The 13,166-nt window shown below is 45.9% G+C and overlaps 1 protein-coding gene across 5 annotated transcripts in view; it reads left to right on the forward strand.

Annotated features, from left to right (window-relative positions):
* The window catches only part of HDX (highly divergent homeobox), a 98,121-nt gene that overhangs the window by 40,884 nt on the left and 44,071 nt on the right, over positions 1–13,166 (forward strand). For all 5 annotated transcript variants that reach the window (XM_068249259.1, XM_068249262.1, XM_068249263.1 and 2 more), the window contains 2 exons: positions 3,015–3,068; positions 9,926–10,072. In XM_068249259.1, the coding sequence (XP_068105360.1) occupies positions 3,015–3,068; positions 9,926–10,072 (201 nt within the window). The remainder of the gene's footprint in view (positions 1–3,014; positions 3,069–9,925; positions 10,073–13,166) is intronic.

Below are 13,166 nucleotides of genomic sequence, written 5' to 3' on the forward strand. Positions count from 1 at the left end.
GAAATTCGCAATTGCATGCGAAAACGCTAGCACGGCCATGATATGAGTTATCACGGTTTAGTAAATCGAGCCCTATATGTGAAACCAGCCTAAAAGAATCATTCTGAAATTCAGATCGGTAGAGCGATCATTCATCATTGATTGGCACCAATAACGGTATCCGATCAATCGTACTAGAGGTTGTACCGTTAATGGGTACACCATCCAGCAGCGGTGGCTGGATCGTGTACTGGTTAAGGGCTCTGCCTCTGACACAGGAGACCAGGGTTCGAATCTCGTCTCTGCCTGTTCAGTAAGCCAGTAATTCAGTAAGGAGTTCATTGGGCAAGTCTCCCTAACACTGCTACTGCCTACTGAGTGTGCTCTAGTGGCTGCCTCGCAAGCGCTTTGAGTCCGACAGGAGAAAGGCGCTATACAAATACTGCCATTATTATTATAATAAAACAGCTATGTGAGTTTGCTATGATGCAAATGTTTCCCTATTGCCTGGCCTAGTCTGCCCCAGGATCACCTCAATTCTGGTGGGGTTAGCGTCTGTTTTACCGCATGCACGGTAATTTACCGCATTTGGTTAATTCAATTTACAATTCTGCTAGATTTTAGTTATAAATTACCGAATGTGGTAAATCAGGTCATAAAATGTGCAGTATTTAGCATTCTTTTAGGGCGCGTTTCCACTTGAGCGGCTCTTCCGGGTCTGCGGGGAAAGCAGGCGAATCCCTTCAGCCGTGCCATGCACGGCTATGGGATCAGCAGTCTCCCGCGCCGATTCGGATGGAAAAGCCGGCCGAATCGCTAGCGGTAGCGATTCGGCAGGCTTTACCATTGCACCCTATGGCAGAGTTTCCCCGCGGCGGTTTCCGCTCAAGTGGAAACGTGCCCTTACTGAAGTTTACAATGCTCATGGAAAACAGGTGGCATGTTAGCACATAATTTGCTGATCAGTTTAAATGTGGCCACACACCATACAATTTCTTTAAATATCTGTTCAATTCAAGAATTGCAATCAATTTTTCTGACTGATTGTAACATTTGAAAAATATGACCAATGTACCACACACCTACTGTATGTTTAATTTTTCCCCAATTATGATAAAAATTATTGGAAACTCTGAGAAAATTGCTAGGGTGTGTATATTAATAAATTGACAATGTGACACACACCATAAAAATTTATTTTGAAAAATTGAAGAAAAATTTCCAGCATTCCGGATCGATAAAAACAAAAACAAAAAAAAAATGGGAAATGGGATCGGATTTTTCAATTGAATGAAAAAAAAAAGCTTTCGATTTTTCAGGAGATCCGATCATATTTATCGAATTGCCATTTAATCTGATAATTTTATTGTATCGTGTGTGGCCACCTTAAAGGGGAACTGAAGTAAGAGGTATACGGAGGCTGCCATATTTATTTCCTTTAAATCAATACCAGTTGCCTGGCAGCCCTGCTGGTCTATTTCTCTGCAGTAGTATCTGAATAACACCAGAAACAAGCATGCAGCTAGTCTTGTCAGATCTGACTTTAAAGTCTGAAACACCTGATCTGCTGCATGCTTGTTCAGGGGCTATGGCTAATAGTATTAGAGGCAGAGGATCAGCAGGGCTGCCAGGCAACTGGTATTGCTTAAAATGAAATAAACATGGCAGCCTCCATATACCTCTCTCTTCAGTTCCCCTTTAAGACCTGCCTGTGCCTGGCGGTAAAGTCAATTTGTGAGCATTTTGCAGTTTTTATTGGCGTTCCTATTCAGTTTCTATTCCTGTTTAAGTGGAGTTCCTATTCAGGCTGTGCAATAGGAATGAATAGGAGAAATAAAACTCCAAATATTAACTGGATTTTGTTTATAGGGGATGCCTATAGATCAGGGGTCTCAAACTCAATTTACCTGGGGGCCGCAGAAGGCAAAGTCAGGATGAGGCTGGGCCGCATAAGGAATTTCACAATCGCGGCGCATCGCCGCCTCTGCCCGCCCCTCTCACTCTTCCTTCACAGTGAGGGGCGGGAAGAGGCGGTGATCCGTACGGCGATTGACGTCCGGAGGGGCAGAGCTGAAGCTGAAAGCTCTGCCCCTTCCAGGAAATGCCGGCGGATTGCCCCCCGGGCGATTTGGGGGCTCTGCAGCCCTCGTTTAGCGGCGGGGATGCGGCTGATTACTTGGGAGCACTGAAGCGAACTATAAGGAAGCTTTTGCCGGCGAGGGCCACAAAATATTGTATTGAGGGCCGCAAATGGCCCGCGGGCCGCGAGTTTGAGAGCCCTGCTATAGATAAACTTTCCATAGTTTGCTGCATAATCAAATACACCCCCCCCCCCCAAAAAAAAAAAAACACGTTCCAAAGACTAATTTATGGAAGACATTCAAAGACTATTATTATTTACTGCATGCTAACCGCTGAAATACCACTCTTTACCGCATTTTCCACACTTTTTACCGCACTTTCGTAAAATTACCGAAAAATGGTTGCATGTGGAAAAATCTTTCAGAATTGCCCCCCCCCCCAAAACGGAAAATGCTGATCGCGGTATTTTCCTGACAAAGAAAAAAATTACTGCGCACAGCGAGGTCAATGTCATCCAACCCACAGGCACCCCAACCGACTGTTTGTACCGCTCACGCCCGGCTACCACCCCCGCAATTCATCTAATTTATATAGGGTGATATTTCCGGCGGGCGACTAGAGTGACCATTGGTGGAATCTGAATAAATAGTCTCCACAATATAATTTCCTGCGGCTGCACGCAGTACAGATTATCGGCCGCCATGACACCCAGACGGGTCCAGGAATGGAACGCGATACACGGCGGCCGGACCGCTGCGGCCGCAACTCCCGGCAGAGGGAATTTACATTTATATTAATCTGTGAATTTATTACTATTGTGCCTTTTTATTTGCACGGCGGCGAGGAGCGACAATCCGCGGGATTAGACTAAGCAGCGGCCGGACGATTCGTGCTATTTACATAAATATCGCGTCCGATCTCACAGCCCCTCCCCTCTCTCTCTCTCTCCGCAGATATCAGGGAACCTCAGCGTGCCTTGGATTACCGAATGCTCGCGCAAGAGAACAGTGAGTGAGTTTAATAAAATAGCATTTGTAGAGCTTTAATACCCAATCCCTGTTTATTTACATGGAATATTTCTGCTCAGCGAAAAGAGTATGTGTTACATCTGAAATGCAATGGCTTAAAGAGAATCTGTATTGTTAAAATCGCACAAAAGTAAACATACCAGTGCGTTAGGGGACATCTCCTATTACCCTCTGTCACAATTTCGCCGCTCCCCGCCGCATTAAAAGTGGTTAAAAACAGTTTCAAAAAGTTTGTTTATAAACAAACAAAATGGCCACCAAAACAGGAAGTAGGTTGATGTACAGTATGTCCACACATAGAAAATACATCCATACACAAGCAGGCTGTATACAGCCTTCCTTATGAATCTCAAGAGATCATTTGTGTGTTTCTTCCCCCTGTTCTCATGCACTGAAGTTTCAGGCTGCTCTTTTCTTCCTGCAAACAGCTTTGCCCTTGTCTGTAATTCTTCAGTATGTGAAAGCCCAGCCAGCTCAGAGGACGATTTATCCAGCTTGTAAAAGATAAGAGAGAAGAGAGAAGCTGCTCTAATCTAAATAATACACAGGCAGTGTGCATAGAGGGGCCTGGAAGGGGGAGTTCATAGCAGAACCACAACACTGAAGAACTTGGCAGCCTTCCAGACACAGGCCGACAAGTCTGACAAGGGAAAGATACATTGATTTATTACAGACACTGTGATAGCAGAAAGTGCTGCAGTAAGCCAGAACACATTAGAATAGCTTTTGGAACTTGTAGGATGATAAAAAACAGGATGCAATTTTTGTTACGGAGTCTCTTTAAAGAGACACTGAAGCGAAGAAAAAATTATGATATAATAATTTGTATGTGTAGTACAACTAAGAAATGAAACATTGGGAGCAGAAATATATGTCTAAAATTGTTTCCAGTTCAGGAAGAGTTAAGACACACTAGTTGTTATCTGTGCAAAACAAGCCATTCAGCTCCACGACTTTCAAAGTCGCAGAGAGCTCTGTTATCTGAAGTTTATTATCTCACCTGTCAGGCTTTTTCTTCTGCAGAGAACAGTTCAGGATAGGTCAAAAGTTCACAGCCTGCTCTGTAAAAATCATTTAGAATGCTGAGTAGTGGGGAAACTGGAAATATTAGAGAATGATGCAATGTTATAAAAAAACACTATATGACTGAAAATAAAAATATGAGGATATTTTCTTTGCTTCTAATATTCTAGTAATTATCGGTACTACACAACCAATTCATTATATCATATTTTTTTTTTTCGCTTCAGTGTCTCTTTAAAGAGTACCTGTAGCGAAAAAAGTGCCTCAAATAGATACTGCTGAGGTAGAGGGAAGCCACTGGATCATTATTTACACAGGTTGTACTTTCTCTCTCAGCATACTTCAGGTTTGTCAGCGCAATTCAATAATTTATATGCGCTGGTTCTGTATCCATCCTGATATCATTGAATCTACAGATGGCCACTAGGGGGAGCCTCTACAAATGAGTATGTGTTTAAGTGGATCTGAGATAAACTTTTACTCATTGCATAGTTGTGTTCCTTTCATATAGTTTATACGACATTCCTCAAGCCAAATACTTTTTTTTTTGGTTTTAATACCCTAATTCCCTAAAAACTAAACAAGACCCGCCCACAGTTCCTCCAGCGCCTTGGTACTCTGAGACCCATGTAGTAAGGGATTATGGGAGCTCAGTCTGGGCAGGAGGAGGGGTTACTAGCCAGAGATTTCAGAGGCAGAGGGGAGGAGGGAGGAAAAGAGGGCAGTGAAGTTTTCACAGGCTGAGGGGAGGAGATGCAGAGCAGCTTTGCCTGTGTGTAATAATCACAAACAGAACATGGCTGCCTTCATTGTATCACAGGAAGAAATAATCATATTCTGCTGAAGCTGTTTGCAGCTAGATTTGCTGTGTAAACTATCTAAACTTTAGATGAGATACATAGACAAGTTACTTGTTATAGTTAGTTTTTCATCTCGGATCCACTTTAATGATGGTCAGTGAGCGGATCAGTTCATAGCAGCAATGCTATGATGCGCGCCCCATGTAGCAGTAATTCGGGGCTATGGCAGCTGCCAGACCCCGAATTAAATATCCCTTCAAGCTGCGACAACTCGGAGGGTGAATAGTATTTAACGCCACCTCGGAGTTTAGCGGCAGCGGTGAAAGCCGTCATTCGGCTCTCCCCGCACCGAACTGAGCAGCGCCGAAATAATATGTACCCGTCAATGAGATGGAAATAATTGTTGAAGCAACCCTTTTGATAGGTTCACACAATCAGATTTTCCATAGAATTGAATGGAAAATCGATCGGAAATCAGATCGGACAGGTTGGAAATAATCGATCTGGCAGGAAATCTGCCATAAAATCTCACCGTGTGTACCTCGCATTAGGCCTGGACCCACTTACGCCTGCAAAATGTTTTTAAAAATGTGATTTTGGGCTCTGCTCTCCCTCATGAAATCGCTGTGAAAATGTTGCATGCGGAGCTACATTGTGATCGCGGCCAATCGCTTTCAGCAGGGAAGCGCTTTTGGTATCACCATCGATTCCTAGACAGCATTAATTGATTCTGAAAGCGCTCTTGTGAGTCCCAGACCTGGAGCCCACTAGAGAAGTCTCATCAGCAATTTGTGCAAAAGCGCCAGGCTAATGAAAGCCTATGGCAGTGATTCCACAGGAATTATTGCCATTCACAATCGCACTTCCACAGCAGTGAGGGCTGGAACCCACAGGAGCGCTTTTGGCAGCGTTTTGGCAGCACTGCGATACGCTAGCAGTTTGCCAAAACGCTGGGCTAATGTTAATGGATGGGGCAACTTCCACAGGAGCGTTTGCGTTTCCCAGAAACGCAAACGCAGGACCTGCAGCATTTTGGGAGCGTTAGCGCTTCAATGTAAAGTATTGAAACGCTAGCAGAAACGCTCAGCAAAACCTAAACTGAGCGGTTTTGCTAGCGTTTTGCAGTTCAGCACACTGTAACAAAATGAAAAATAATTCACAGGACCAATCAGGATAAAAACGCAAAACGCAAAACGCTAGGCACCCGCTGGGGAAAAAAATACAATGTTGCAAAACACAACCAAAAACGCGTATGAATCCGCTTGCAAACCGCTCAGACAAAACGCTAGCGGTTGCGTTTTGCATTTGCTGATTTCAGTGGGTTCCAGGCCTTACAGTCGGGCATGCAAGGGCCAAATACACAGTCCCTAAAATCGCTCCAGAAATTGCTCTGTTATGAGTAGCAAATTTGCTCTAAAAGAAACTCCAGTGATTTGTGGTTTCTAGCAGACTCCACCCGTAGCGTAGGGGCAGCAGGGGAGCTTTCATGTCAGGAAAGAGTCTCTCATTTATAGATGAGGCTTTCAGGTAAAGGTTACATTAATATCTCCTCACAGAGGACAGGTTATCGTATGCAGCGACTAATTCCTGCCCGGCGGGGGGTTCCGGCGGTAGCTGTACTGTGCGCCGGTGGTCTCTGTGTAGTGCAGATACTGCAGCTCCAGTGTGTCGTGGCTTTGATATGGAGGAATGTGAGGCAGTCTGTGTGCGGAGACCCCCCACAGCCCTACCTCTGATCCCCCAATGCTAAGTAATAATGAGCCTGCTCTGATCAGAGGCGCCAGGATGTGACTGAGAACAGCCACTGCTAAAGCGGATCAGAGACAGCGGGACATAATCACTGACTGAATATCTTCCTCCAGACCTGGCCAGGCATCCCCGGCCCCTGACAGTCACCAAACGCTCATCTGCCGACAGCTGCAACCATCTTACAGCCGCTCCTAACAATTCCACCGCCTCCTTCCCAGAAGCTCCAAGCCAGTAGTTATGGCCCAAACAGGTGGACAGTTCCCAGTGAACTTGGGCTGTTCACCATTCGCATTTAGGCTAGTTACACACCAGGACGTTGCGTTTAGGGGACGTTATAGGGCACATAACGTGCCCCTAACGCATCGCCTGGTGCTCTCTGGTGTGGACGTCGGAGTGAGCCGCGTTGTGAAGCTCACTTTGGCGTCCGTGATACGTACTCTTGGACGCATGCGGCATCACGTGGTCTCGCCCGGCCAATCGCCGCACAGAGCGGCCGCTCCAGGAAGTAAACACTGCACGTCACTGAATGCAGTGAATATTAATTAGCCATGTGCCTGGCCGCTCTCCCCTCCTCCCCAACATGACTGAGCATGTGCAAACAGTCTAACACGGCTTAGCCGCGGAGAACGCACAGCATGCAGCACTTTGCTGCGTTACAATGTAACGCAACGTGGGCAGTGTGAACAGCCCACTTGTGTTACATTGCTGTGCGTTGGGGGAGCGTTACAGGCTGCACTAACGTGCGCCTGTAACGTCCCTGCGTGCAAGAAGCCTTAAAGGACAACCGAGGTGAAAATAAAGTGATGAGATAAAATAATTATATCTATCCTCCTTTTCCAAAAATTACTTTTTTAGATATCCCCCAGTTTTATTTTATATATATATATATATATATATATATATATATTTTTTTTTTTTTTTTCTTCTACTTTTTACGTTTTTACTGTTTCATTGTCACTGCTCAGCAACACTGGACATTGGATTATGGTTGAGCTCAAATCTGAGTTAATTACCCTTTTCCTCTCTTTCCTGCTCTCAGAAGCCATTTACTGACAGGAAAGTACTTTATGGCTGCAATTACTAATCGGTGAGGGTGCCCTGGGTGCTAAAGGAGTGTGGGCGCTGTAATGGAGGGGGGAGTCAGCCGCGGGGAGGGCAGCCCGACCTCTCCCTCCCTTCCTCTCCGCGGGCCACCCTGTGTCCCCACTTACTGGCTGCCTCTTCCTCCTCTTTAACTTCCGACAAGGGCTTATTTTCGGGGTAGGGCTTATATTTCAAGCATGCTCAAAATTCCATCTAAGGCTTATTTTCAGGGTAGGTCTTATTTTCAGGGAGAGAGGGTAGTATCTCATTGGCAACTTCTACTTATCGTATCACTGAAGACATTAGGAGATCACAGATGGTGCATTATTAATTCAGAGGCAATATACTTTATTTTTATTACAACCATTAATGCACATTAATGGGGCAGCACGGTGGTGTAGTGGTTAGCGCTCCTGCCCTGCAGCGCTGGGTGCCCGGTTTGAATCCCAGCATGGTCAACATCAGCAAGGAGTTTGTATGGTCTCCCTGTGTCTGCGTGGGTTTCCTCCGGGCACTCCAGTTTCCTCCCCCCCCCAACAAAAAAAACATACATGTGGGTTAATTGGCTTCCCCCTAAAAATTGCCCTAGACTATGATACATGCACTACATGATATAGACATATGACTATGGTAGGGACTAGATTGTGAGCCCCTCTGAGGGACAGTTAGTGACAAAACTATATATAATCTGTACAGCGCTGCGTAATATGTCAGTGCTATATACATACTTAAATACTGTAAATAATTAATAACTTTAAAGCACATCTGAATGAAGAAGGATATAGAGGCTTACATATGTATTTCCTTTTAAACAATGCACATTGCCTGGCTGTCCTGCTGCTGATCCTCTGCCTCTAATACTTTTAGCCATAAACCCTGAACAAGCATGCAGATCCGATGTTTCTGACTAAAGTTTGGCTGGATTAGCTGCATGCTTGTTTCAGGTGTGTGATTCAGACACTACTGATGCATGAAAGATCAGCAGGGCTGCCAGGTAACTGGTATTGTTTAAAAGGAGAAGTGGCAATCCAAAGACAGCCTATAGGAGACAGCTACCCAGGAAATGAAATATGTCACAGTGTGAGCTCAGCTGGATATTTGTTTAGATTGTTAAAAAAAAGAAAACCAAAATTGTATCTATGTATGCATATTGTGACTGTTCAGTAGGGACACAGACCTAAATTAAAGTTTAGAGCGCACGGCACATTGGTAAATGGCACCAGAGCTGCAGCCACTAGGGAGCACTCTATAAGCAATAGCAGTGTTAGGGAGTCTTGCCCAAGGTCTCCTTACTGAATAGATGCTGGCTTACTGAACAGAAAGAGGCTGGTCTTTAACCAGTAAAATATCCAGCCACCAGTAATTGTCCCATCATCAGGTGTGAGGCAGGGGTCACACCGGGGGGAAGCGCAGGCGATTTCCTGCAATGCAAAACGCAAATGTTGTCTTCTCTAGGGGCCTGCCGCTATTTCCGGACCCATCTGCGATTCAGGTAATAACTGGGAATGGGAATCGCATGCGGCAAGAAGTGCATGTAGGGCCTGTACACACTGGAGATCGCCAAGCGCAATCGCAAACGCAAGACGATTTCAAAATCACATATGGTGCAATTTTAAAATCATATGTTTGCATTTTTACTTGCGATTTTTTTTTTATATATGCATTTGAATTTCCCTTCTGGTTGGTGATTGGCTAAAATTCCTTCAACAGGAAGTTGCAAGGTCTCCTGGGATTTGACCTCAATTTGACCTCGAGAAAATGCAATGCAATAGCATTATATCACACTTTTGTGTGCGATTTTACAAACACATGGCTCAGTAAGTGAAGCAGTGATTTGCGATTTTATTTTCTAAAATCGCATCACACCACTCTATACAGCTCATCACAATTTTCATTATTTTAAAAAGGGATTTGTGACTGAAAAACACATGCGATTATAAGAACGCAGCGCAACGCAGCCTAGGTGTACACTTCCGTACTCACAATGCAGAATCGCAGATGTTTCCGGAAATCACGGCAGGCCCATAGAGATACATTATGTGCGCTTTCGCATTAGATTGCACATTGCAGCAAAGCGCACGCATTTCTCCCAAGTGTGACCCCTGCCTAAGGGAGGGCGAAGGATATATTACGCATGTAGAAATGTATATATACTATAGCTGTGTGTTTCTGTGTTGGCAGCTGCAGGACCGCACCCAGTTCAGCGACCACGACCTCGCCATGCTGAAGAAGTACTGGGATAACGGTATGACCAGCCTGGGCTCCGTCTGCCGAGAGAAGATCGAAGCTGTGGCAGCAGACCTCAACGTGGACTGCGAGATAGTGCGGGTGAGTGGCGTGCTGCCCCAGTGCCCCCTCTGTGACCCCGAGAATTACAGTGATAGTAAGAGATAGTGCGGGGAAGTGGTGTGCTGCCCCAGTGCCCCCTCTGTGACCCCGAGAATTACAGTGATAGTAAGAGATAGTGCGGGGAAGTGGTGTGCTGCCCCAGTGCCCCCTCTGTGACCCCGAGAATTACAGCGATAGTAACAGATAGTGCGGGGAAGTGGCGTGCTGCAGGAGGGAATAGTCCCAGACCAGCAGGGCTGTTTTTACACGTAGGCAGACTAGGCAATAGGCTACAGCAGCACCACCTGTTGGGGGTGGAATCTTGCTAAATACACTATTCTTTATGGAATGGTTAAAGAGACTCTGAAGTGAGTCTAAATTCCTGTTTTTAACTACTATTTATGTAAAGCACTATAGGTAATGCTGAACCGCCGCATCACCGCGGCAAAACGAGGGGTTTATACTCCCCAAATCCCCTCTGCTAGGTTCGGGGAGCGCTTCCTGGTGAGGCAGAGCTTATGGCTGTAGCTCTGCCTCTTGGCTGATCGCCGCCTCTCCCCGCCCCTCTCAATTTGCCTTCACTGAAAGGGGCGGGGGAGAGGTGGAGATCCGCGGGCAGATTGACGCACATGGAGGCAGAGCTGCAGCTGAAAGCTTTGCCTCCATGGGCAGCAAAATGCACGACCAAGAAAGTCGTGGATTATGCAGAGGGGATTTGGGGGATAAACCCCTCGTTTTGCCGCGGGGATGCGGCTGTTTAGCATTACCTATAGTGCTTTACATAAAAACTGCAATTTAGACTCACTTCATAGTTTCTTAAAACTTGGGGGTTTCTAAGACATGTTTGGGGTAAGTAATATCAGTAGTGCGTTACAGTACAAATGTGTTTTTTGATTTGGAGGGGGGGCTATAGTTAAAGACACAGACACATTTTTATTTGTACCCGTTTCGAGTGCTGGACTCCGCCAGAAGAGGGGGTTGCTCGGCTGAACGCCATTGCAGTAGACGTCCGGAATAAACCGCCGGTGGTGAAATAGTAGCGCCCGTAGAGCTGGATCGCCTCTGTCTTGGCGGGACGTGACTCTCAGCAGCGGAGTGACTCTTTAATATTGCATCAGGCACAAATCCCGCTGGAGAGCCTGGAAATAGATTTCAGCTCCTGTATAATAAATAGCCCTGCTGGAGTCTACTTACTCATTCTGTCTGCGCAGCTAAATATAGACACAATCCCCCCAGGTGAGGCGTGCGTTATCGATCGGCGCCGCGCATCTATACCGTGCAGGAGAATGATGTAAAGCGCGCCACTGCACCGAATGAACAGCTGCTGAACACACAATCCGCTCGCTTATTTATATATTTCATGGGGATGAGATGATATTTTACACACATAGAATCCTCTGCGGACTTCCAGGCTGGCTGCGATTGCCGCATTACGTATTCCAGTCCGCTGCCTATACTGAGTGCTGTTCCAAACGTCGCCAGATACGGGTCACATCTATAAGCGACAAGCGTCCCTACACACAGAGCTGACCTCTCAGAGTATAGCGGGAGCTGGAGAGAGACCAGTTTAGGGTTCTGTGCTTGCGTACATTTTTACACATACGCGTGCGCTTCTTTTAAAGAGGAACTTTAACCAAGGATTGAACCTCATCCCAATCAGTAGCTGATGCCCCCTTTCCCATGAAAAATGTTTACCTTTTCTCTGACAGATCAACAGTTAAAAACTCGAGATGCTAGCATAATATTGCCCCTGTTTAACTCTCTAGTAAGGGCACATCTGGAATATGGAATTCAGTTCTGGGCACCACATTACAAAAAAGATATTGCAGTTTTAGAGCAGGTGCAGAGCAGAGACGAGCAATAATATTGATGCGTGGGATGGAAGGTCTCGCTTACCAAGAAAGGTTAGATAAACTGGGTTTATTTAGTCTAGAGAAAAGACGCCTTAGAGGGGATCTAATTAACATGTATAAATACATCAGAGGGCAATATAATAGCTTGGCGGATGAGCTTTTTGTCCCTAGGCCTTCTCAAAGGACTAGAGGACATGATCTGCGCATGGAGGAAAAACGTTTTAGCCATTTATTTAGGAAAGGGTTCTTTATAGTAAGAGTGATTAAGATGTGGAATGCATTGCCACAGTTAGTTATGGCAAACTCTATACCTGCATTTAAAGGGGGCTTAGATGCTTTCCTTGCGATGAAAGACATCCATGGCTACAATTACTAGGTAATGCCCAGTGATGTTGATCCAGGGATTTTATCTGATTGCCATCTGGAGCGGGGAAGGAATTTTTCCCTTTTGGGGCTAATTGGACCATGCCTTGTAATAGTTTTTCACCTTCCTCTGGATCAACAGGGATATGGGAGGGAGCAGGCTGGAGTTGTACTTACATACTCGATGGACATACTCGATGGACGTATGTCTTTTTTCAACCTAAATATCTATGTAACTATGTAAAGGGTGTCAGTATGGCTGATAATGTGGTGAAACCCCACGCACAGTGTGATGTCAGGACCATGGTCCTGACAGTTTCCTGTCTGTGAACCTTGTTGCATTTTGGGAAATAACAGCTGTTTCCAACTGCCAAGCAAGCAGTATCTCCCTCTCTGCATAGAACTCTCAGTAACGAACATTCCGTACAGATCACCTGGCCTGGTGTCTTCCTCTGTTTGTCCGCTATTGCTGCCGTTGTCTATTTCCTGGCCTTTGGCCTGGAGATGCTGCGCTTGTGCAGTATGGCCTATCGTGCTGCCTTTGACCGTGCTCGCCGGGAACCAGTATACTGTATATGTGCTTGCCAGCATGAAATAATACCCGGTGTGTGCACGCTCCACCGGCGAGCGTGGTCACAGGCAGCCCAATGCACATGCGCAGCGCAGTATGTCCAGGTCAAAGTGCGACAACCAGGAAATAGGCAGCGGGAGGCACAGCGGGCGAACCGTAGAATCCACCACGGGAGGTGCGGTAAACCTTTGCGCACCTCCCCACAGACAAACAGGGCATCATTTTGAAATTTAAATTAGGAGCAAGGTAACCGTTAACCACTTCCTGTCCCTATGACGTGAAAACAAGTCTCTGCACTCTCCTCCCT

The sequence above is a fragment of the Hyperolius riggenbachi genome, chromosome 8, assembly GCF_040937935.1.
Source record: "Hyperolius riggenbachi isolate aHypRig1 chromosome 8, aHypRig1.pri, whole genome shotgun sequence".
NCBI classification, from domain to species: Eukaryota; Metazoa; Chordata; class Amphibia; order Anura; family Hyperoliidae; genus Hyperolius; species Hyperolius riggenbachi.